Source organism: Anguilla anguilla, chromosome 15 (assembly GCF_013347855.1).
Source record: "Anguilla anguilla isolate fAngAng1 chromosome 15, fAngAng1.pri, whole genome shotgun sequence".
Taxonomy (NCBI): Eukaryota; Metazoa; Chordata; class Actinopteri; order Anguilliformes; family Anguillidae; genus Anguilla; species Anguilla anguilla.
In genome coordinates, this window is record NC_049215.1 from 18,249,836 (window position 1) to 18,272,549 (window position 22,714).

At 40.4% G+C, this 22,714-nt stretch overlaps 1 protein-coding gene across 1 annotated transcript; it reads left to right on the forward strand.

The window, feature by feature from the left end:
* The first annotated feature begins 7 nt into the window (after window positions 1-7).
* On the forward strand, window positions 8-21,991 carry mospd2 (motile sperm domain containing 2). Its single transcript, XM_035394139.1, has 15 exons — window positions 8-378; window positions 474-531; window positions 2,567-2,722; window positions 4,344-4,430; window positions 5,157-5,311; window positions 6,955-7,015; window positions 7,696-7,734; window positions 8,052-8,176; window positions 8,624-8,800; window positions 14,044-14,162; window positions 17,261-17,354; window positions 17,896-17,992; window positions 18,622-18,751; window positions 18,848-18,947; window positions 19,313-21,991. Exons 1-15 carry the CDS (start codon window positions 346-348, stop codon window positions 19,514-19,516), a joined length of 1,635 nt encoding a protein of 544 aa, XP_035250030.1. The 5' UTR covers window positions 8-345; the 3' UTR covers window positions 19,517-21,991.
* Window positions 21,992-22,714: the final 723 nt, after the last annotated feature.

The window sequence follows — 22,714 nt, forward strand, 5'->3', positions numbered from 1 at the left end:
AGATTAGTGGAGGGTCCGGAAATGTGGTTTGTTTTGACTTTTTCCAAATGAACTCTGCAGTGATTCATTAAGAAAATATCAAGCAAGCAAACTGAATAGCTACATGGTGTCATTTTATGTTTTGTCGATGGCTTTCAGTGACAGTTCAACTGAATGATTTTAAGCTACAGGTCGCTCAGTCAAGGTTGGAAAATTGAGGAAGTTAAGAAACTGACTCCTGTGGTTTCTCCTATGGTGGAAAAGCAGCTCGGTATAATTCATATCTAGGAGCCAAAATGGCGATGGAGGCGGTAGTTTTATGACTTGTCCTTCCTCATATGGCTCAATCCACTTGACAGTGTGACCATGGCGGATGGTGGGCAGGCAGAATCGGAGCAGGTAACTAGCTACCGGTCGCAAGCGAATATAAGACGAATATATAAACTTTTTTTCAATTGCAGAATCATTATTAATTCACTTCACCGTTTCAACAGGACATCGAAAGGAAAATACAAGAAGTTAGACAACGGTTCAAGGAGGAGTACGTACAAGGTAAACTAAGTTAGCAGGCTAGCTGGCCAACGTTATGCGTTATGATTTTAGTATCGTTATTGGAAAAACTGCTTGCTCATTGTCATTCAACTATCATACACCTAAATAAATTGTTAGTGGTCTTGCTTATGAATTTAAGATTGTGACTCGTCTTTGGATTAACTTCGCTAGCTAGCTGTGTAATTTAACGCTTAATCTTGCTATCAGATATCTTAAACTTGTCTATACTTTTTCTTTATTATGTTCATGCAACGTTCACATTTAAACGGTCTGGCTCACTAAAATGCAGTCTTGATTTATTTGAACAAAAAGAAAATGTTGCCTATATCTTGTTAGCAATGAAGCCATGTCTTTAAAATATCACACTGTAACTGTAACTTTATTTATGCCTGTTGCACTGTAGCAATGACGATGTAGTTTGATAATCACAATGTCATCGCTGGTTTGCTGGCTTTATCAGTTACTGTCTGTAGCTAAACTTTTTAGAGTGGTACACGTCGTTAAATTTAATGCACTGCATAGCGGGCTCGCTATAATAATATGCCGTGGCCCTCATTTTGTTGACAGTATTAACTACTAGCGGTGTATGTAGCCATCTATCTATATATTTTGCTTTGTTGCCATTGTAACATTGTAAGTTACCACAAGTTGTATAATATTTTATTAACACTGCATTAGTTAAGTTGCACTCTTATTAGTAGTAAAAAGAAGGTGGCTGATGTTATCTGTGTGTTTGGAGAAAGCAACGAGTGATTTTTGCTTTTTGCAAGATTTAAGATAACGTTTCGGTATTACAGGTTTGACAAACACGCCCTTTCTGCCCCAAGGAATTTAGCACTTGGCTTTGATTTAAATCGTTGGCATACATAAACACAATTCCCTCGAGAAAAGATCTTTGCTTTACACTGATGTAAGTCCCTCTACACGTTTGAACGCCTATAGATATCCCTCTGTAGGATATCTTGATGCACTGAATTTATAAGCACTGCATTTTGGCGTTCTTCACAGGGGTAGATGTGATATTTCAGTCTTGAGTCTTCATTAAGCACACAGTTGGTACTTTAGCAACAACTACAAATTACTTTTACTTAGTTCATACTCTTATGTTACCAAATTCTTTTGCAAATTCGGGATTCGACGGCCTGTATTGAGTGTGTAGAACCTGATTAGAAATTATTCTAATCAGTGTGTGTAGAAATTATTTTTTGAATGGATACAGATGCTTTTGCTTGTAGGTTTAGAAACATAATGGAACCATGGCCACAACACTGGACAGATCCTGGTTTGATGACAGTAATTTGATGAGAGTGCCACTTAACATGAGCATTCTGCTTTGTTTTTTGTAAGCTATGTCTAGGTGGGTTTCCAGAAAGGCAACTTGGGGACCCCAAAATGACACTTGGTAACCGCATGATGTTATGGGTGTTTAGAGATGTAAAATATTTTTAATTGTATTCTACATGCTAGTTGAAGACTTTTGCAGAAAATAACCGTCTTTCACATGTCACATTTATTATTCAAAATTAGGCATACTCCTTATTTATTAGAGTACTGAATAATAATAGTAAATGTATTTAGAGAATATATTTAGGTGCTCACCAATATAAAACGGGGTCAAGACATGAAGTCCTTCATTGAACATGCCCTCTGCGGTGGAGTCAAAGCTGTTTTCACTGTCCTCAGAAATATTCACTCAGATGAGTGATTTCTTCCACGGCCTCCAAATTTTGAGCCTTCTGTTTAGACTTAGACAAAATTATTTTTTGTTGTTAAACAACAACCTTTTTAGGCATAATGCCCCAAGAATTTTTCTTGCTGATCTGTAACATTTTCAGCATGCATGCTGAAAAACCCTGTCAGCTGGAGAGTGTGCCATATTACTGTCTGCATGATAAGGGAAGAACTGTTTGAATTGCCTGGTCAAAGTAAGGTCAAACCTCAAAGCCACAAGAGTTAATGATGACCGAATGCAACTTGACCTTAAACCAGGGGAGGAAGTTGCACCTGGGTTGATTTGGTTTTACTCTCCATACAGATTCATCAGACAAGTATGACTCCAGAGACGTGGAGAGGCTTCAGAAGGATGTTGCGCTGGTGGAAGGCTACCTGGCATGGCGGCTTTTTGTGGTGGAGGACGCCTTGAAGATGATTGACGAGAGTTTCCAATGGAGAAGAGAGTTCGGGCTGAACGGTAGGTCGACTACCATGATATCCACACTGGGTTCCACACTGGGGAGTGGACAGAGGAAACTGCCACAAGAAAAGAAAAAAAAACATATGCTGAAAATGCATTAATTAGCAAAATAAAAATCTCTTCTTTGGTCCATGTTTAAAAATTACTTGCTTTTTTGTTATTTGCCTTTTGAGGCCTTTGTTTATAACCACAATGCAGCAATGTACTATGGGACATCATTGACTATTCTTGGTTTCCAGGGATGGCTTTAACAGTTTTGATTTGACTTGAAACCAAGGTATTCAGTTGAACACATAAATTAACCCAAATCTGTTCAAATCTAAGCAAATTGGTAATGGCTCTTTTGAGGTGTAGAATTTACATCACATTGGCCATAGGTCTTTATCGTTGCATCTTTTATATGTGCAGTCATGTTAAATGTGGAGCTATTTTCTCATAGAGGTAATGCTCACGGTCAGGGTATATGCACGTAATGTTAATAAAAGGCTGCTGAAAGGGCACAGAACTGCTTCATGTTGAGTATTTATTCCAGAGCAGTTAAAGGAAATTCCTTTTCCAGGAGTAATGATCAATGATCAATTGATCAATGTAATGGATCTAGGGTATAATTTTCCAGTGTTTCCCCACTTTGGTTGTTATGGGTGTTTTTTTTTTTTTTTTTTTTTTTAGTTTTCAAAAAAATATATTAAAAACCCCTTCCTTCTCAGAAATGTCTGCAGTGAAGTGCTGTGTGTGGCACCTTGACTGAGTGTGATTAGCAAAGGATATGCTTGATCAATCGATTGATTGATTGCCTGACGTTGTCAGAAGTTGTTTGCCATTGTGGACGTGATGCAGGCAGACATCTTGAAAGCGGCAAATAATGTAATTCTTTTAATCAGTTGTTAGTGACAAATCTACAACTCTGGCCATTACTGCTGCTTTGTGGCTGGATTGAGGGCGTGGTCTTGTGTATATGTGCAAATACGTACAGATAAAGGCTCATTGTGCTGAGATCATGAAAGCCAGCATTCATCCTGCCCTGGGTACTGCGGTCTTTTGTGTCCCTTTTTGCTAAGTGTCTTCCGAATACAGTGCTGCTTGATTACAGTGATTTTGACATTTAAATTGACAAGACTATGAGTTGCACACTGTGTCATCAGCATGAAGAAATTGAATTCACACACAAAGTACATTTCCACGTAAGCCAATGGGCTTCATTAATCATAAGCCCAATTTTCCTGTGCCAGCTGGTGCAATGTCCCTTCCTATTCCATTCAGTGGGGGTTGTACATTTATTTCTGCAGCTTTCCTGTTTGGAAAAACACACTGCACATTATCTTCAAATGATTTTGTTGGTCTTCAAATTTAGTTTAATACAGGGCTTTTCCAGTCTAGGCGCATGATGGCTCATTGCTGAACATTATTGCTATGTTCTTTGCTCACAATAAGAGCATGTGCTTCACAGCACACAAAGGCCTCTACTTATCTGTGTGGAGTTGTTTGTAGAAACCCCTCTAAGTGTAATGTATGTGTTTGCATATATCTATATGCGTGTGCATGTGTGTTGTAGTTTGTGCTGGATGTTGTCATATGCTGTTAGACATCGCCTGTAGAAATGGCTGTGTTGTTTTTCCAGACCTCACAGAAAGCTCCGTTCCCAAGTGGATGTTTGAGACCGGAGCGGTTTATCTCCATGGCTACGATAAAGAGGGCAACAAATTATGTAGGTTACTCACCGCTTTATTTTTCTATTTGGGCAGGGTTTTCCTTTTAGCTTTCCCTAATTTCCCTATTAACAGTAATAGGGCAATTAATTCCCCTAATAAAACCCCTTGCTGATTGGATATGAATACCAGGTTTGCCAGGTTTAACCACTAGCACTAACTGGTAAGCATATTGTCATTTCCAGCTTGTGTGGCTGTTCTGAAAGTACAAATTTTCAGTACTTTTGTAATTGGTATCATTAACTCTCATTGATACACATGTATTTGGAGCAAACCATTTTTTCTTGTTCCTATCAATTGAAGGATACAACGTAGTAATTCATGTGAAAGAAAAGTAGCGTGTGGTAGTTCTATAACTAGCAGCTTTATCGTCGTGCCTGGCAACCAAGGGATCCACCACACTCATCACTTTCTTATCACTTTCACTCTAAGGGCGATCCATTTAGTGCTGCATTTGTTCAAATTATCTGTTTAAGCTCAGTTTTATTTACTCAGATTGGTGCAAAGTCATTTAACTCACAGCATTTTGAATACTTGTGTGATGAAATTAAATAAATCAATAGTACTGTAAATTGCAGGTTTGAGCAATGAGACTAAAAGAGTCAGGTATAATGTAGATGTTCATGTGCTTTAGTTTCCTTGTATTTAGTACTAAAGTATCAGCCCGAGCACATTCACTGCAAGTGGGTGCCTTCCTGACCCTGTGCTGCTGCTGCTGCTCTCAGTCTGGTTCAAGGTGAAGCTGCACATCAAGGATGCAAAGACCATCCAGGAGAAGAAGAAGTATGTTGCTTTCTGGCTGGAGCGCTACGCCAAACGGGAGCCAGGCATGCCCCTCACGGTGGTTTTCGACATGACTGAGTCTGGCCTCAGCAACATCGTAAGGCTGCAATCTTATTTCATTACAATTACAATCATTTCTCCTACAAATTTGTGTAGTAATAATAATAATAATAATAATAAATAATAATAATAATAATAAGGTGATGCTATTATCCTGTGTTTTACTAAGCAGCTCCATCTTAAAACTCAGTATATTTGGGTCATTGGTTAGTGTAGGTATGTGGCTGCTTTGAAAAAAACAAAGTATGTTAACTAAAGCCTTAGTATACACCCTAACATAGTGTACTACTCTTACCATGAAGGCTGTGGCAGGGTTGTTGTATGCACCTTGGTTTTACTGATCAGAGACCTTTAAATCTTCTGGGTCAATCCCCCAAACTGCTTAATCCTGAGGCTGACTTTGTCTCAGTCGCTGCCTCCCAGCAGCAATCCCCTGTCAGCCTGCTTGCCAGTTTCTTACACCAAAGCCCCTGCTCTTCCATTAGAAACACCCCAGTTTTCCCTTTGGTTCACAAAGCAGGCTGATGAAATACCAAAAAAATAAAACTAAATTCCAATGATAAATCTGGCAAATGTATTCAGATCTGCCTTCAGTTTCTTTAAATGTAGGTTGAGTAGAATGTACTTTATTCTCTTGTTCTTCTTTTTTCTCTAATGTCTGAAAAAAAAGAATAATTGCATTGTCTCCCTGGCCATAGTGGAATTTGGTTTATTTATGGATGTCAATCAATAACTTCAGCTAATTACTCATCCTTATAGTTCAAGGGTCTGCTAATTTCAGGTGAGGGAAGTTTGAGGTATATGGAACAAGAGTAGATCTTGTTGCTTAGTGCTTAAGTTGTCTCCATTAATGTCTATGTTTGCTTCCTCTCACTGCATTTATATAGCCCTGTAATAGACTGACAGTGTTTTTTTTTTTTACTGTTTAATTCATTTGAAGGATGCATGTGCAGGTAATTCTGCCAGACAGTTCTCTGTTCTCTCTGTGTGCTGATTACTTTGTTTGTACTTTGTGACTTTGCTGCTGATTACAGTGGTTTCCTGTGTGTGTGTGTGTGTGTGTATTGCACCTTTGATCTAGTCTGAACAAATGAAAAGGGCTGGGTGACAGTTTCTTTTGTGTGAATATCACCTGTCACAATACACTCACCTGTCACAACATTAAACAGTCAGTGCTTTTTTTGGCAAATGTTGCTGAATATAGTCCTATGGAAAGATAAACAGTCACGGGAACCATCAGAGGTTGATGGCATGAGTTTTGCTTTCAGTTCTGAGCTCTTTCTTTCAGTTCTGAGATCTCAAGATCATTTACCAATTCAACGATAAGACGTGGCGGTTCTGACTTTGCATGGTGTGCCTATACAATATCATATTGCTTGATGTTGATTGTGTTTGAATTAAATGTTCTGGTGTTGTGTGGTTATGTGATAAGAAGCTATAAGATAATATTAAGATAATAAGTGTCTGCATCGACTAAAGCGCTGTTTGTTTGAAAGAAGCATGTGACTGTTTCAGATTCTCATAATTAGGCCACTTCATACCTGCAGGGTGGCTATGCATAGTCTGCAGACAAGTGTTGAAATGCAAGGGTTTGAAGTTCTCTGTTACTTGTAGACCTTGCTGTGGGGATTTGTATCTGATACATCAAGTCTAATTCTCTTTTAATTTTTCCGTATTCAGGACATGGACTTCGTGAAGTACATCATTAACTGCTTCAAAGTATATTATCCAAAGTTCCTGTGTAAGTGTTGCTTTTTTCCCCTCATTCCTTACTGGTGTTCATATTTTCTTTTTTTCAAAACTGAGTGAGAAGCAAACAGCAATTTTGAACAAAATAGGTCTCACAGGTGGAAAACTACACTTTTCTTCATCAGTATGTTACATGGAGTGCATGTTAGCAGGTTATATAAGTGAACACCCATAGATTTAAATTGCAATCAGAACGTATTCAGGTGCAATCTCTTTTGCTCATGCCCATGACAATCTAAAAACATTTTTCTTTAAAGTGCCCAACTTCAATTGTAGGCTGAAACGTCGTCCTTCGAATCAGTAGAGTGCAGCCTTCTATGCCCTACATAATGCACCATTTAACCGGTGAAATATAGAATGTATGAGGTACTGCACTTGAAATAAAATTGGTTTCATTTTACCTTGTAATTTCGGTGACATTAAGAATCCCTTTTCCAGCAGAAACCTGGTTACATGCAGAATTTCAAATCAAATATTTATTTTCTATACCCAGCTTCCCATGCTTTTTGCAAGTCTTTAAAACCAAAGATCTGTTTGAAAAGGTATATGCTTTATTGAAAGTGTATTTTCTACTATTCCAAGTCGGTCCTGGATTAGAATCTTGATTTGAGTTCTGTCTGAAAGAGCTGATCCTGAGAATCAGAATTTGACTGTCTTCTCTTCTTTTATCAGCCAAGATGATCATGTACGAGATGCCATGGATCATGAACGGTGAGTTGTCCTGTCATAGTAAGCTACATTAATAGTATAGTAATAATCTATCTCCTTTAGTAAGCCTTTATAGTGCACAGATGTGGGATTTTTAAGCTGTGGGGACGTTGTTATTTAAAACTAACCAAGACATAGACACTTAGGGTTCAACGTCACAGGCGGAACAGAATTTGCTGACAAAACTTAATATTCTAGTTTTCCATTGACATAAGAGATTAAGAGAACTGGTGGTGTTTCCAGATAACATGTCAAGTAGCCCTACAATTTAGGCCTGTGCCGCAGGACCAATAAACAATGCCTTTCCCCTCTCGTCTCAGCGGCTTGGAAGATTGTAAAGACATGGCTTGGTCCGGAAGCCATCAGTAAGCTGAAGTTTGTGACCAAGAGTGATGTCCAGACCTTCATTGGGCCTGAGTGTCTTCCACCCCACATGGGAGGAACCGTACGTACCCCTGCATTTACAGTTTAAGTGCCGTTCAACAGGTTATGTGGAAATGTTTCGCTGCCCTGGGGCTTAATACAATATTCGGCATAGGACGATGTGAAAGGAAGAGCACTGAATTACTTTATGGGGTTACGTAATGCGCCATTTGAGATTCAGACTTTACTTGCTGTTTATTTGATGGGTTTTGTGCATTTATTATCATTTATTAAAAATAATTTTTTATTGATAAACCTAGCAAGATCATGTTTTATTTGTATGTGGTTATAAACTGATATAGCTGTTACAAAAATGTGCCTGTTCTTGAGGTATTGTTAATGGATATTTAGAGTATAGGACTGGCTTGTTTTTACTTGTTCTGTTCATGTTCCAGAGACCTGTCTTAAACTGGGATTGTGTGTGTGTGTGTGTGTGTGCGCGCGTGCATATGTATATGTATGTTTTTAGGATGCCTTTAAATACAGTTACCCTCCACTTACCGATGATGACTTCCAAACCCCCATGTCTGAAAATGGACCTATTGCCAGTGAAGATGAGACTGAGAGCAAGGATGGTGAAATGGAATCCAAAGAAATCCTGGACTCCAGCTTCAGCTCAGAGCCTCAGGCCCTCCGTCCCAGAAAGGTATGAGGAGCCCAGGCATGCCTAGTCACATGAAGGTGGTGGAAAAACATGCAGTAGCCCATGTTTTAATGTTTTAAACAAATAACCTTTTATTCCTTTATAATCCGTTTTAACAGGCTTAGTTTTCCGCAAAGTAAAGGCATACAGTATGTGTAACAAATTAAGATTTTGTTTTTATCTACAGTCTGTCCTATTCTGCTTGTTTTTAACGGGGAATCTGACTGCAGCCTAATGATAGTATTAAAATTCACTTCAATGTAATGTTTTAACGATTAATGCACATTTCACAGCACCTACACCACTTTAGATTTTTGTGATATCTGGGGTTGACTTAAAACCCAACTTCCTGCACCTGTGCAACACCAAGTGCCTGTTTTTTGTATGATGCCTTTTACTGGTACAACATCACATCCCTGTACTTGTACAGGACCTGACACCTTCTTGCATGACTTGCCTTGGACATTGTCAGAAACTTGTCCTTGTACAACCTCAGACACCTTATTGTACTTGAACCCTTGAATCTAGTGTGGCATATTTTGCTTTAGTTTTTGAGCGTGGCCCTTTCTTTGAATACTATGAAAGAGTGCACCTTTGTAATCAGGCCCTTCAAAGAGATTTAGAAGTCGGTAATGCTATGATTTGGCCACTGTTTTATTTTTAACTTTTTATTTAAATGTGTTTAAAATCTTTCACTTCTGCATTGTCCGGCCAAACTGCCTTTCACAGCAGCTATCACAAGGTCCCTGCACAAGCATCACATGAGCCCAAAATGATCTAAGCACTTCAGAGGGTGAAGGGCCTTTTCTGTCCAAAGCCTCAAATTTTTTTTTAATGATGATGATTATGGTAGTGAAAATTATAATAATCATCATGAGTGTCATAATGTCATCATTCTTATTTATGATGTGAATTTCATACTTCACATGCACTCAAAGCACTGACTTGCATTTCTTGCAGATGTCACTGAATTCCGTAAGCTCTTCCTTTATAGTCATAGCACTTGCCCGGCAGTTGAATCCCACTGCAGCTGAAGTAAGATGTGCATATGAGTACCACTAAGCTCTTGAATCGTTACTGAAGCCTGCACCGTTATTCCACTCGGGCAGATGTGACATTTTGTGTGTGGAAAATGGCTGCATTTGCCTGTCCCACACTCTGAGAATGTAAAATGGAGGAAAATTCTGTGTTTTATACTGTTGAACAGATTTTTACAAGATTGCTTCCTGCCAAGTGCACAGACCCACGCATACACACATTCTTACATATATGCGCTGGCACATCCACACATGCGAACACACGCACCCTCACACATACACGCATCACATCCTGGATGTCACAGTTGCACTGGTGTGGGCGAGCCGTGCTGAGCCTTTAAGCTGTTCCGCTGCATCTGATCTCTGTCAGTGGAGACCTCTCCCGGCACGCAAGCATGCACGCACACACACATACACACAGGCCCTCGACGACCCAGTGGCTCAGCCACACGCACGTCACAAAGCCGCTCGCGGGGCCATTGTGGTACAGCTGCGTCACCTCTTCCCAGCACACAGTGACTGAGGCTGCCTGACCCCCACAGGTCAGAACTCACTCACAGCCTTTCATAAACTATCTGGAGCCTTTAAATACATTATGATTGTGCCGCAAAAGGCAGTGTTGTCAGTATGTACAGTGTTTGGACGGCCCTGCGTTTCACTCTGGATAAGAGTGCCTGATAAAAGTGGGAATAAAATAGAACAGAAAGCATGCGGTAGGTTTACAGGGTAAATTGAACTGAACGTTACAGTGGAGTGGATGGAAGGGGTGGGTGGGGTCACAGTGAAGCCACAGGTAGCAGGCTGTCTGTGATGTACTTGCATGGGCAGTCGGGTGGAACCACCCAGAATGAGACAAGTGCCTGCTTCATTTACGCCTACTTTCAGTTATCCGTCGTTATAGAAGGGCTTGTTGGTGCGGTTGTGGAAAGAGGAGGATTAAGGTAGAAGGAGGAGGATTAAGGTCCACTTCTGTGCTCCTGGTCAGTTTAAAAAGGCAGCTACAATCGCAATATCCCTGGTAATTTTTTCCCCCCTTTATTCTGCAGAGGAGGTTTGCAGTGTGGTTGAGCTGAGCAAGACTTTGAATGTTTCTGTGCTTGTGCAGCCATACTAATTGTGCCTCTCTGTTTGAAACAAAGACTAGTAAGGCACCACAGGTCCTGAAGCCTCTCCCCCTCCTTTTTTACACTCCTTGTCTGAAATCACCATAAATCAACCATTCGGAAATCACAACCACAAATCAGCCACGCATTTTGCCAGTCTCGTACCAGTTATAATTGTCCAATAAATGCAACACTCCATAGTCCCAGTTTGCCATTCAGATTTGTACCAGGTGCTAATCTGGGCAACATATATGAACAGTGAATCTAAGTTTTCATGATGCAATAACAGCCTGGTCCTAATCCCATCAGATTTATTGCGTCTCACAGAAACATTTAAAAAGCTTTCATGTTCCACTCCTCAATTACACACGTGATGTATCATCATCTTCCAGTAGCAGCTGGTGTTTTCTCTGACTGTAATAACAGCAGGATGTGCTGCTAGCCTCTGTGAGAAAACATGCTACTTGGAGCCTGTAAAATATACCTGTGATTAGGACTGAGCTGAGGGGCTGTGGGTGGTCAGGTCACATGATCAATACCGCAATCCTTGCAGTAGGACAGGGATCAAATTGCCCAATTTGAGTTTTGCGTGAGCAGTGGTCATGTTAATGCAAGATTCTGTGTTTTTACACAGAAAAAAATCCTTTTTTTTTTTTTTCCCCAAAGATTTCAATGGGCGATGACCCAGACTTGAACCACAGCAAAGTAATTATTTCTGTTTTTATTTTTATGTCTTTCGGTGTCTGACATTTGTGTTGATTGATCATAATATTTACTCCGCTGTTGGTAGCTAAAGTTAAAACACTAATCGTTTTCAAAAAATCTAAACCTTATTTGTAGCTTATTTCAGCCTGCTAGTCAAGTGATTTCATTTCACTTTTACAATCATGCAGTACAATGACGTACATTTATTGTGGTGTTGTTGGGAGTTGCCAGATTATGATAGTAGATCCTCCCCCTCGCCATAAAATGCCTCACCTTAACATAGTAGTACTGTTTAACAGCTTACTATTGTGTCATTAGAATGACCTCTGAACCCTTGAATTGAATTAACATTAAGTAACATTTAGCCCTATTGCATACTTTATGTTGTAGTGACAGAAATATTATTGTAAGCACTGAACACTGTCAGCCTGTGTACATCATTACCATGGAAATATGTCCATATCTTTTTTTTTTTTTACACAATTCAACATGGAATTCAACATGCTGGCATCACAGAAAGAAAATGGTTCCTTTCTTGGCATCATGTAGGCCTACCATACATTATTCCAGTGGTTCCCAAACTTTTTTAGCTAAAGTTAAGTTTTAGCCTTCTATTGTTTGCCATATTCCAGAATTACGCAACATTGATATAATTCAATCAGTGCGACGGTCTCCTAATTTCAAAGATGAGATGGTAGGGCTAAGTGTATAGTTGTGATTGAAAGGAGCACTTTTCTTGAACAAAAGAAGTTCAGAAAGAGTTGTCCTTCATTCGACTGCTCCATTTAACTTGTGTAATTTCTTGATAACTTGAACCAGCATGCCTGCTCAGTAATCTATGCTGAATGTAGCCCAATTTGACCAGGGCTTTAGTCAATTTAAGACATTGTCATGGTTAAGATGGGTCCTACTTTCAAGGTCATATTAAATTTATAGTATTTTTCTTTTTATTTACTGGCTGCCAAGTAATGTGGCTCTGACATGTGCCAATTTGAGAAACCAGCTAAAACCATCTAAACACCACTTTAAGCAGATGGGTCGCTGAGCATAGCATGTTGGCATGGTGGTGTTTGTACTTTTTGTGGTCCCCTCCATTTTAAAGAAGTTCGTTTTGAATGTTATGGTTAAAATATGTGAACTAAATCTAAGTTAGGAGAGTGCCCATTTTAAACAAAAAAATGGTACACATTTTCCAGTCTTAGTGGTCCTTTATTTCATATGAAAATTTCACACTTCCTGTCTGATCAAAGCACTTCCAGTTTTGTAGCTTGTGGTCCAATGTAAGTGTTCTGATGTAGAGAACCTGTTGCTCTAAGGTTAGAAGGATGCAGCCATCTCAAGTGGCTCCAGTGCAATTTTTAAAAATTTATGTTCACCCTAGCTTGTATCATAATTGGCAGAAGTGGAGTTTGACTGATTGATGACTAATTTTTTCAGAGTTAATATGAAAAAGTTGGTATCATTAAGTAATTGTTATGAGTGCCATATGTACTGTATTAAAAATTTCGCTCAAAGCTTTGCTACTGATGTGTACTAATGTGCCTTCCTAATGCACAATCAATGCAATATTTTTAAAACTGTATTTACTTGATTTGAACACTGAATTAAAAGCATGCTTGGAAATGCAGCTGGTTGTGATTATCTTTATTGCTTGTATTGGACCTTTATTGGGCTATCAGCCTGAAGGGGGAAGTGCTGGGTCAATTCTGCTTATTTCAGCAGAACACCACCACCTCCCACCATGACTCAGTTTCAGTCTTACAAAGTTCATAAGCAACTTACAGTCCCCTTTCCCCCACATCTTGCATCCTGTTTTTAATTTCATTGTTTGCTGCAACAATTCTGTATGAGCCACATGAGAATAACACCAGTGTGGAACTTGGTGGCCGATGAGTCAACCCGACCCCCAACCCCCCAGTCACGTGGTTACCCCGCCTGTACAGGTCTGCGATATTAACCAATCAGATTTTGGCATCAGGGTGTGCTTTTTTTCTGTAATCCCAGAGTCACGTGACCGTAGCGCCAGGGGCAAAGGGGAAAGGCGGAGGAAGTGGCGTGCGTCCGGGGGGGGGGGGTTACTACTTGCTTCTTTTGGAGCACTGTATGGTATTCTTATGTTCTGGTGTTGAGTCATTGTCACAGTACAGACTATGAAGGCCCTGTTTTGGGGTAGACTTGTGTGTGTTGATCCCAGTGTGCTTTGCTCCAGTGTGTGTTCTTTACTGTATGGAGTGAGGTAGCTTCAGTGTATTTTTCAGTATGAGTGAGACTTTGGGGTGGTTAACCCAACCAACTCTTAAGTCATGGTTTAACCCTTAGTGCCATAGTTGTTATCTATGCTTTCCCTCGTTGGGAGTTGCATGCTGTGCTGGTCTCCTCACCGCTGTGTTGGTGTTGGCAGGTGAACTTCACAGAGGACGGTTTGAGGCCAGAGGAGGGTGACAGGATGGACACTGCCAGCAGGACCAAGGCCGCCCGGAAACCGCTGACAACCTTTAAGGGGTCCTTACTGAACATCAGGTACTCGCACACATACTCAGAAACTCGTACATTAATACGAGTGAATCTTTAATCCATAATCGGGGAATTTTCTCCTGGAATGTCCAAAAGTGAGCATGGCATGGAAAAAATTGATCATTTGAATAATATTGTCGCACAGTGCCACAAGATGACTAAGTAAACCGAGTAATGAATCTACAATAAATCATGTTTATGACACATAGGCGAGGTCAGAACACTTATTTTGTCATCTTCCAGACAATACTTGAACTTCATGTAACCTTGCCATTGCTAAGGGGCTGAGTACTTGCGCAAGTGAGAATCTTCTCATTTATTTTTCTCAAGTAGAAAATGTACAGAACAGTTTTTAGAGGGGAATCTTGTAGCAGATATACACCCTTTGAGAAAAAGTTATATTTTCACAATGGCAAGTTCAGATGGCTTAGAAAAGTGATTCTGAAGAGAATCCTCTGTATACTTTGATGCATTATTCTTTCGGTTAATGGCTTAATGATTTTTCCTCCTCAGAAATCAATAATATGAGAAAATTATTCATTCTAATCCATTAGACGAAAAAACACTCAAACCACTCTCTCCCACCTTCTTTAAATAATTTGATGCATTGTAGAAGCAACAGTGCTAGTCATGTGGAATATTATTTATTATTATTATTGCAGGTAGAGTCAATTATAAGGAAGGTGTTCTCAAGAGGGCTTTTGTAATTAAGTTAAGAAACAGTACCCATGGTGTTTCTTGGTTCAGCCCACATGAATTAACAAAAGGTGGTTGTCACCTAAGGTAGAGAGAGGCATAAAAATTCAGCTTTATCCAGGACTTTTAGTTTGAGCTTGTTTATGTGAGGTAACTAAATCACTGAGTTATTCCTAAGACCCCTTGAGTTGAATACCAAGTGAGTGGTTTTCATCGGTTCAATGGATTAATTTTGGGACTTGAAATAACTATGATTTAGTTTGAATTTGAACAGCTAATTTCAAAGTATTCCAGTCTATATGTATTAAGGTACAATTTTACCTGGGGCTCAGTATTGATGTATGATTCCTTGATGTATTGATGTAGCATTTATTGCTCTCTTTTTTGAATACCCCAAGCTTTGGCAATCAGTTTCTGCTGGCATGGTTTTCACTAATTGGGGGTGAGATGGGGCCAGCTCTAAAGTTCACCTGCTATGACTGTACCTGTAAGGTTTTTATTGCTCTTATTGAACATGGAGCAGATGCAGGGGGTGGAGTTATCTACTGAAGGCATAAACAAACATGTTTGCTTCAGCAACCAGATCGGTTTTTACCAAATAAATCATTGTTACATTATCTTATGTTTGCTGGGGTACACTTAAAAGCTGGAGGCACATAGCTCGGCTGATTTCCTGAGTAGATGAAGGTTTTTATGCATTGTGTACCCAATCGATCTGCTTACTCAGAGCCTTGGTGGTTGGGTTCATAGTTCTTTCTGCGTATTATTTTGTAAACTTTAAGGTCAGCTGATGATTTTGCTGCAGATGACCTGAAAATACTGCATTCAGCCAAATCAGTGTCAGCCGTGTCACTTTGCTTGTAATGTACTTATGAAAATATGCCACTGTTATTTCACGATATTTTATTTTGAGTGGATTGTGGCATTTCTTAAATCCCTTTGTCCAATAAAAAGCATAAGAGTGTGTGGGTGCACCCGAGAAAGCAGGATGGAATCAATAGCTGTAATTCAAATCTTTCCTTCTGATGGGAATACCAGCAGAATTACCATGGTATGGGTGTCCTGTGCAGTACAATGCATGTCCCTTGTTTTCTCATTATGAATAAATACCTTAAAACATAAGCCAATACATGTTCCAGTGGAAAGAAACAGCTATCCAGACAGTGATTAATTTCTGAAAGCTGCACTGTTATATCAATCTGTAAATTCACAGTCCTAATCTGTGGAAGGTTTATGAGTGGGCGCTCGAGCGCCTGGTTCACGGATTAAACCCAGCAGAGAAGAATCTTAATCCCAGGGCTGTTCTGAGAATTTCAAAGAGCTACAAGTTACATCATGTGAAGCGTTTACTGATTCCAAATTAGCGCATTAAAGTAATACCCTAAACCAGGGTAGTACATACTGTTTCAGAAGGGAATTGGGGGGCGGGGGGGGTGGGGGATGTCTGAGAGTCTCCACCAAATCTTCAGAGGCTTGACCGGGTCTCCAGCTTTGACAGATTTTATTTTATGTAAAACAGTAGCAGCTTTCACTAAAACCCTGGATGTGTCATATTTTCTGTATGTGAAACGAATGAATTTAAATATTTTTGTGGCACCAGTAACCTCATGGACAGCCCTACGACTTAGCCATTCTGAATACAGAAACGTGACTCGGTTTTCATTGTGTTCAGTGGTGGATATCAGTACTGGTTCCCTGTCAAGAATATTCATAATTTATTATAAGGATGTTTATAGGCTAGCATCTTGACAGCCACGTACACACATTTAGGTAAATAAACTGATTTATCCCTTGGTTTATTATTTCCCATTGGTTCTGTAATGTTACAGAAAAATAATCCATTTAGCTAAGTATGCTACGAACGGTATACATGACCAGTGATAATAAACAATGTTTCAGATTTTCATCCGTTGATACATACATTTGGTGCATTGATACGTACATTAAGTGTGTTTAATATTATGTACAAATCTGTGGAAAAATTACAGATGATCCATCATCCATTAATTTATGAGCCCTGTAGAAAATGAGCTTCTTCTGTGTGTGGCCATCCCACTACTGTTGAACATAAGGTTCCGTTTTGGTCGCTGGTGATTTAATTTGGCTGGACGTGACTATGAGTAGGACTGCTATCTTCACTGTGGATTGTGTTAAAAGTGAAGAACAAATGTTAAATTTATTGAAATATATCTTAGCATTCAAGGCCAAAGACCAAATTACTTGTTCATTCTACCAGCCATTTGTGCGTGCTAGCTTTTCAGACTTGGTGAATGCTAAACAATGTTTGTGATGTAGTGAAAAAAGGTTGTTCTAAAACATGGGCTAACATTAGTTAACCACCACGTTGTTGAATGCACATCTGTCATACGGCAGTGAAAGGTAACAACATCTGATTGATCTCTCCACAGTCCAGCCGAGGAGCTTTGCTTTGGGTCTAAAGAGACTGAGAAGAAATGTCTGATCATCCTCAACAACGTGACCAAAAACCAAGTGGCCTTCAAGGTGCGTTTGAGCCTGTGGCAGTACATTCCATTACTTAAACATTGTTTTCAGTAAATAATCTGATTTACTTACACAGGTTTGGGACTTCAGCTCGGTGGTCTAATGGGGTTCCCACTTTTTTGATTGTGATCACAGACAGGGGTTGGATGGGTGGGAGGGATTGCTATTGCAAAAGGCACCTTTGGTTTTGGCCTATAACATTACACAAAAAATATTTTCCAGGTCAGTTAATTGTTTTGCATGACATTTAGGCAATTCTCTCATCTTCCATGACTTTACTTTGACTGGAAAACTGCATTAAAAAGTTTCAGGTTTTCTGGGACGTGTAGGAACCGTCTGATCTTATCCTGTGTTGAGCAGAGCGGGCTGCATGGGCCGTGATTTATAACCCAGAGCAGACCTACCCCTGTAACATGAACACAGGTCACTTCTATAAACGCTACAGCTGGCCTGCTGTGATGTGCACACTTAGATGCTCTCCCTCCTGTCAGTGCGGTACTGTACACGGTGTCCAGCATATAAAGCGCCTTTGTCTCGGCAGGTCCGTACAACAGCGCCAGAGAAGTACCGGGTCAAGCCCAGTAACACCAGCTGTGAGCCAGGAGCCTTCGTGGACATCATAGTATCCCTGCACGGAGGTATGGTGAACAGCCGAGCAGCACTCTTCTCCACTTGCACTGCGATTCTGCCTAGTCTGTCAACTTATGAAAGTGCTTGCAGTGCCTAAATCACACCATCACTTAAATCCCGGCCATTCAGGGCTGATAGAACAGGAGTAGACAAGTCCCTTGCGGGTATTTCAGTAGCCCATCTCCTATTCGTCTCAATCTCCAAAACACTCAGCATTATCTAGCCTTAGCTCTAATCATTTGAGAATGTGCCTTGGATGTTGCTGACTCTTTATATGATAAGGTGATAAGAAATCTGAAATGTCAGTTGTTTCTTCAGAAATGCCAAATGTGATTTGGAGGACTTTGTTTGAGAGTTTTTTCTACTTCCCTTTTTCTAAATTCACTAAAGCCTTGGGACCTGAATTTTTTTTTTTGTTGAGAGATTCTTTTGATCATATAAACCTCATGCTCACATAACCACATAAACTGATTCTGGATTGTAATCATAATTCTACTATTCTGGTACTGGTACTGTTTGGTATCTATTAGGCATGTCTCTGTAGGACTGCATTTTGATTTGTTCTCCAGTAATAGAGCTCTTGCTCTGCTTCTGCTTTGATTGGTTCTGACCCGGCCTGTTTCACTGGATTCCTCAGGTTTCCAGTCCTCTCCTCAGGATCGGTTCCTGGTCATGGCTGCAGAGATGGAGAACAACGCTGGGACGAGTTCTCCAGAACTTGCACAGTTCTGGAAGGATGTCCCAAAATCAAAAGTGATGGAGCACAGGTAAAATATAACATCCTACAGAAAAAAGCAGTTTTTCCCCTCCTTCTGTTTGCTCCTCCCACTTTGATGACATCTGTGTGTATCTTCTGCCCTTAGGCTACGGTGTCACGTTCTGGAGAGCAGTCCCATCCCTAGCCCTATGACGGACAGCCCCCTTGCTTCTGGGACCAGCAAACACCAGGACCTGCAGACTATGGTGAGTACTGCCCACACACCCAACAGGGGGTACGTTTCCTGTTCCTCAGCTGCTTGCTTAAAGTGACCTAGAGAGTTCACAATGCCACAAGTTTTTGCAACTTGAGGAAATAATTTGCCTTTCCATTTCCCTCGGGTTCCTTTACGTTTGAAAGTGCTTGGATTTTACAGAGTGCTTGAAGGTCATCAGTTTTCTTATGCATTATGCATTTTATGAAACCCTCCTTTTTCTGTAGCTATGCGTGTGCTTCACAAAGTAAACCCAGACTGTTTTGAAAGTCAGTGACGTAAACACTGTGAGTGTTGCTGCGTTAGAGACGCTGGTCTTGGGAAGAGCGGCAGCCTCAGAGTCTTTCTCCTCTTCAGCTCCTGCGGGTGATGGCCAGCACTTCCCGGCTGGAGCAGCGGCTGGACCGGTGCTTGTGGATCCAGAAGGTTCTGACTCTCCTGGTGTCCTTCCTGATGGCGTTCAGCTTCTGCACCCTTTACCTCGTGTACACTGGAGGCAGCCCTTCGGGTCCGGGCCCCGCACCTGACTCCGCCCCTGGCCCAGCCCCACCTGCTTCCTAAACATTAAACAGTTGGAGCCCCAGCGAGGAGGAATACCCCAGTGCGTGACACGGAGACCAAACGAGGGCAGCCGGTCCCCTCTGGTTTCTGCTTGGAGCAGAGCTTGTGACAAAGCACACCGTCTCATTGGAGAGGAGCCGATGATCATTCAGCAGGAGGCCGATGTCCCACAGCGAGATTGGCTCTCCTTCCTGATGTGAAGGGTCAAGCGTGAGTTTTCTGACACTCAGGACTTTCCAAGAACTCAATAACACATCTTATTTTATAGTGGTCATCAAGAAATTAATGATGCCCTTATTTATTGTAAAGGTAATTAGTGCTTAATTGTAATTTAGAGAATTGTAATTATGTACCATATTTCTTTTAAGTGTAAACAATAAAAATGCACATTTGGTTTAATTTTGTTTTTTTACAGCACCAATTTTAACATCATGTCTGGACTTGCTTTCTCAAGTCAAACAAATGTGTTTAGTGGAAATTGGTGCTTGGGCCAGTCCTGCTTATAACAGTGGGACAAGGTACTTCATGTTAATTTTATGATTCTGCATTGAACTCTAAGCAAATCTATACATAATATATCCTATAATGGAAAATATTAAATATTTTTACATGTAGAGTTGTACAGAAACTACAGCAATGTACGTGTTGTTTCAATAATTTTATTTAGGTAATTATGCATTAATACAGTCACAGAGTAATTGCTCTGTCAGCAGTTTGCTTCATTATGAGGAAGAGAGCCTGAATTGTGTATCTGTGTCACAAGCTTAGTTTTGAGTGTAAGTGGATACCATAAATCAACAGCTTTCGTTTTAAAGAAAAAGAAAATGTATTTGCCAATTTTCTTATACTCCCTCAATCACTGTTTCCTTCAAAATAACTTTGCTGTAATAATTACGGGTCCAAAAATGAACAAGCATTTGGCAGTGTAGCGATCATCTAGCATAAAGTCATTATGCTGCTTGTCAGTTCATACACTCTGGCAGCCCAAATGCATGTGAAAAGGGGAAGTTAATAATCCCATTTCATAGAAAGGTCTGACGGGTCTGAGTCAGAAGGCCATGCTCCCCCCACCCCCCCCCCCCCCCACAGAGTGGAGGTGTTACCTCTCAAAGCAGGCGGCAATCGCTCATCACGCTAATCGCATCCCTCTGCATAAATAAATGCTGAATTTAATATGAGTGTTTACCGCCTGCAGTTCGTATGGCACGCGTTCTCATTATGCAATGATGAGGACTCCATTTCCTCAGAACATTTTAAAGACCTGGTGTCTCGAGTGGAACAGATTAGGAGGAGGTTTTTATTACAGAACCTTACCTCCCTCATCCCATGATAATTCTATATCACAGCATTATATAAGCCTTGTGAGTTGTACTTCATTGATCTCCAAGGGAACGTTTTTGTGCTACTTGCTTATTAGGTGGCTGTATATCTTACTTTTTTATTAGATGTCTTGTTAAAAGGGTAAAACAAATGGTAATATATTGGTTTAATTTTTTTTAAACAAGCTGAATATTTTCATCTATATTTGTGTACTGTCAATATTGTAACACAGCTGAAGTTCCTTGCTACATTACAGTGTTTCCGATTCAGCCTTGCTAATGTAGCCAATCATTTTTAATAATAATGTATTTTATTGCCAATATATGAAACCAAAACTGTGAGCGGGTCACTGCTGTTTTGCCCTTAAGCAGTGTGTCTAATCCATGATGCTTCAGGTGGAATAGCCAGGTGCATAAAGGGATATAGATGCTAGTATCACTATTTTTTTTTAAAGCTGTGCGAATTTCTTTGGTTAAGGAGGTCTGCTAAACATAATTTAATTATTTACTGCTAAGCATCATTTAATGCAGCATAAATGTTGCTGTGCACTGGCTCAAACCGTTGCATGGGTGGATGATTATGAACTCCTGACTGGCAGAAAATGAGTATGAACAGTAGATCTCTGAGTAACCATGGTGTTCACATCCCAATGGAAGACTGCAGGCTGTTAAAATCATTGGAGGAACATTGTCTTTGTGACATCCCTCCTCAAACACACAGAAATATCAATTTCATGAATAAGCCAAAACCATGATGCTGCACTGGCAGACAATAATAAAAGAGAATACCTGTAACACTGCTTATTTTTGAGGAAGAAACTAATGGATTAATCCAAACTGACGACTTCTGTGAAACAACTCATTACAGAAACACAAACCTGCCCGTTTCTGCCCAGGGGCTAATCTAACTGACTTTTTAACTCAAGCTGCCAGCAAACAGAATTCTTGAAAAAAGGAAAAAAAAAAAAAAACCTGTTGGACTTCTAATGTCACAAGCTAGTGGCGATACAGATGAGATATATATTTGGCAACACTGCAACTAGCTTTGTTTGGTGTGCAGTGCTGTAACCACTGTTTACACCTGTCTGAACTGAAATACGGTTTCAGTTATACCTTTCTGTAATACCTTTGTTAGAAAATAAAACTTGGAGTCTTACCCTTAGTGTTTTAAATGTATATATTTTAATACAGCCAATGGACTAGTGGGTCTTCTTCCCTAGCAGAGAATAGAAAGGGCCTACGCTACACGGTATAAACTCTGTCTTCCCCTCTCTGTAATTGGGGGAAACAGCTTGCCTGTTGTCCTGATGCGACTGCCATTTGCATTTAACAAAACCTTAAAGTGATTTCTACCGAAACTGGCAGTCTGACCTGTCACAGAGGATTGGGTCTGAGTAAACATCCAATGTGCAGTCAGGACACATCTGCTGTGGGGTTCAGCCTGGCATTCTCTCTGTGGTCCGGGGGCCATGACTTTGGGACCCCAGTTCCATGCTCCATAATGGAAGAGAGACTGGGAATGTAAAACAAAGCGATGGATACGACTTCGGAAAACCTCTTTCCTTGCTCACTCCGGGGAAATCTGCGGGAGATTGGCATCTCCAATTGCTCAGTCGATTTGTTTTAATTACCCGAGCGCATGCAACCAAAAATATCAAGGCAATTACTGCTGTGGCAGAGGAGGCGAGACCGCTAAAGAGACACAGCAGGAAGGCTACAAATCGCTAACGAGATCCAACTGCAGAGCAATCGAGCCAGGTGACGCTCAAGAAAACAACGTGCTTGCTCAGATCCCAAGCTATTTCTCGGTTTTGACTTCTTGCTTTGTGCGTAGTGCTACAGCCTGTCTTCAAGGTTTTACTAATGGGTGTTGCGATTA

Bases quoted from the DNA above. Each gene is read 5' to 3' on its own strand.
- mospd2 (XM_035394139.1), top strand. From the start codon at position 346: ATGGCGGATGGTGGGCAGGCAGAATCGGAGCAG. The intron at 532-2,566 runs GTAAACTAAGTT...CTCTCCATACAG, and splicing joins CAAGGAGGAGTACGTACAAG to ATTCATCAGACAAGTATGAC. The intron at 8,801-14,043 runs GTATGAGGAGCC...TGGTGTTGGCAG, and splicing joins AGGCCCTCCGTCCCAGAAAG to GTGAACTTCACAGAGGACGG.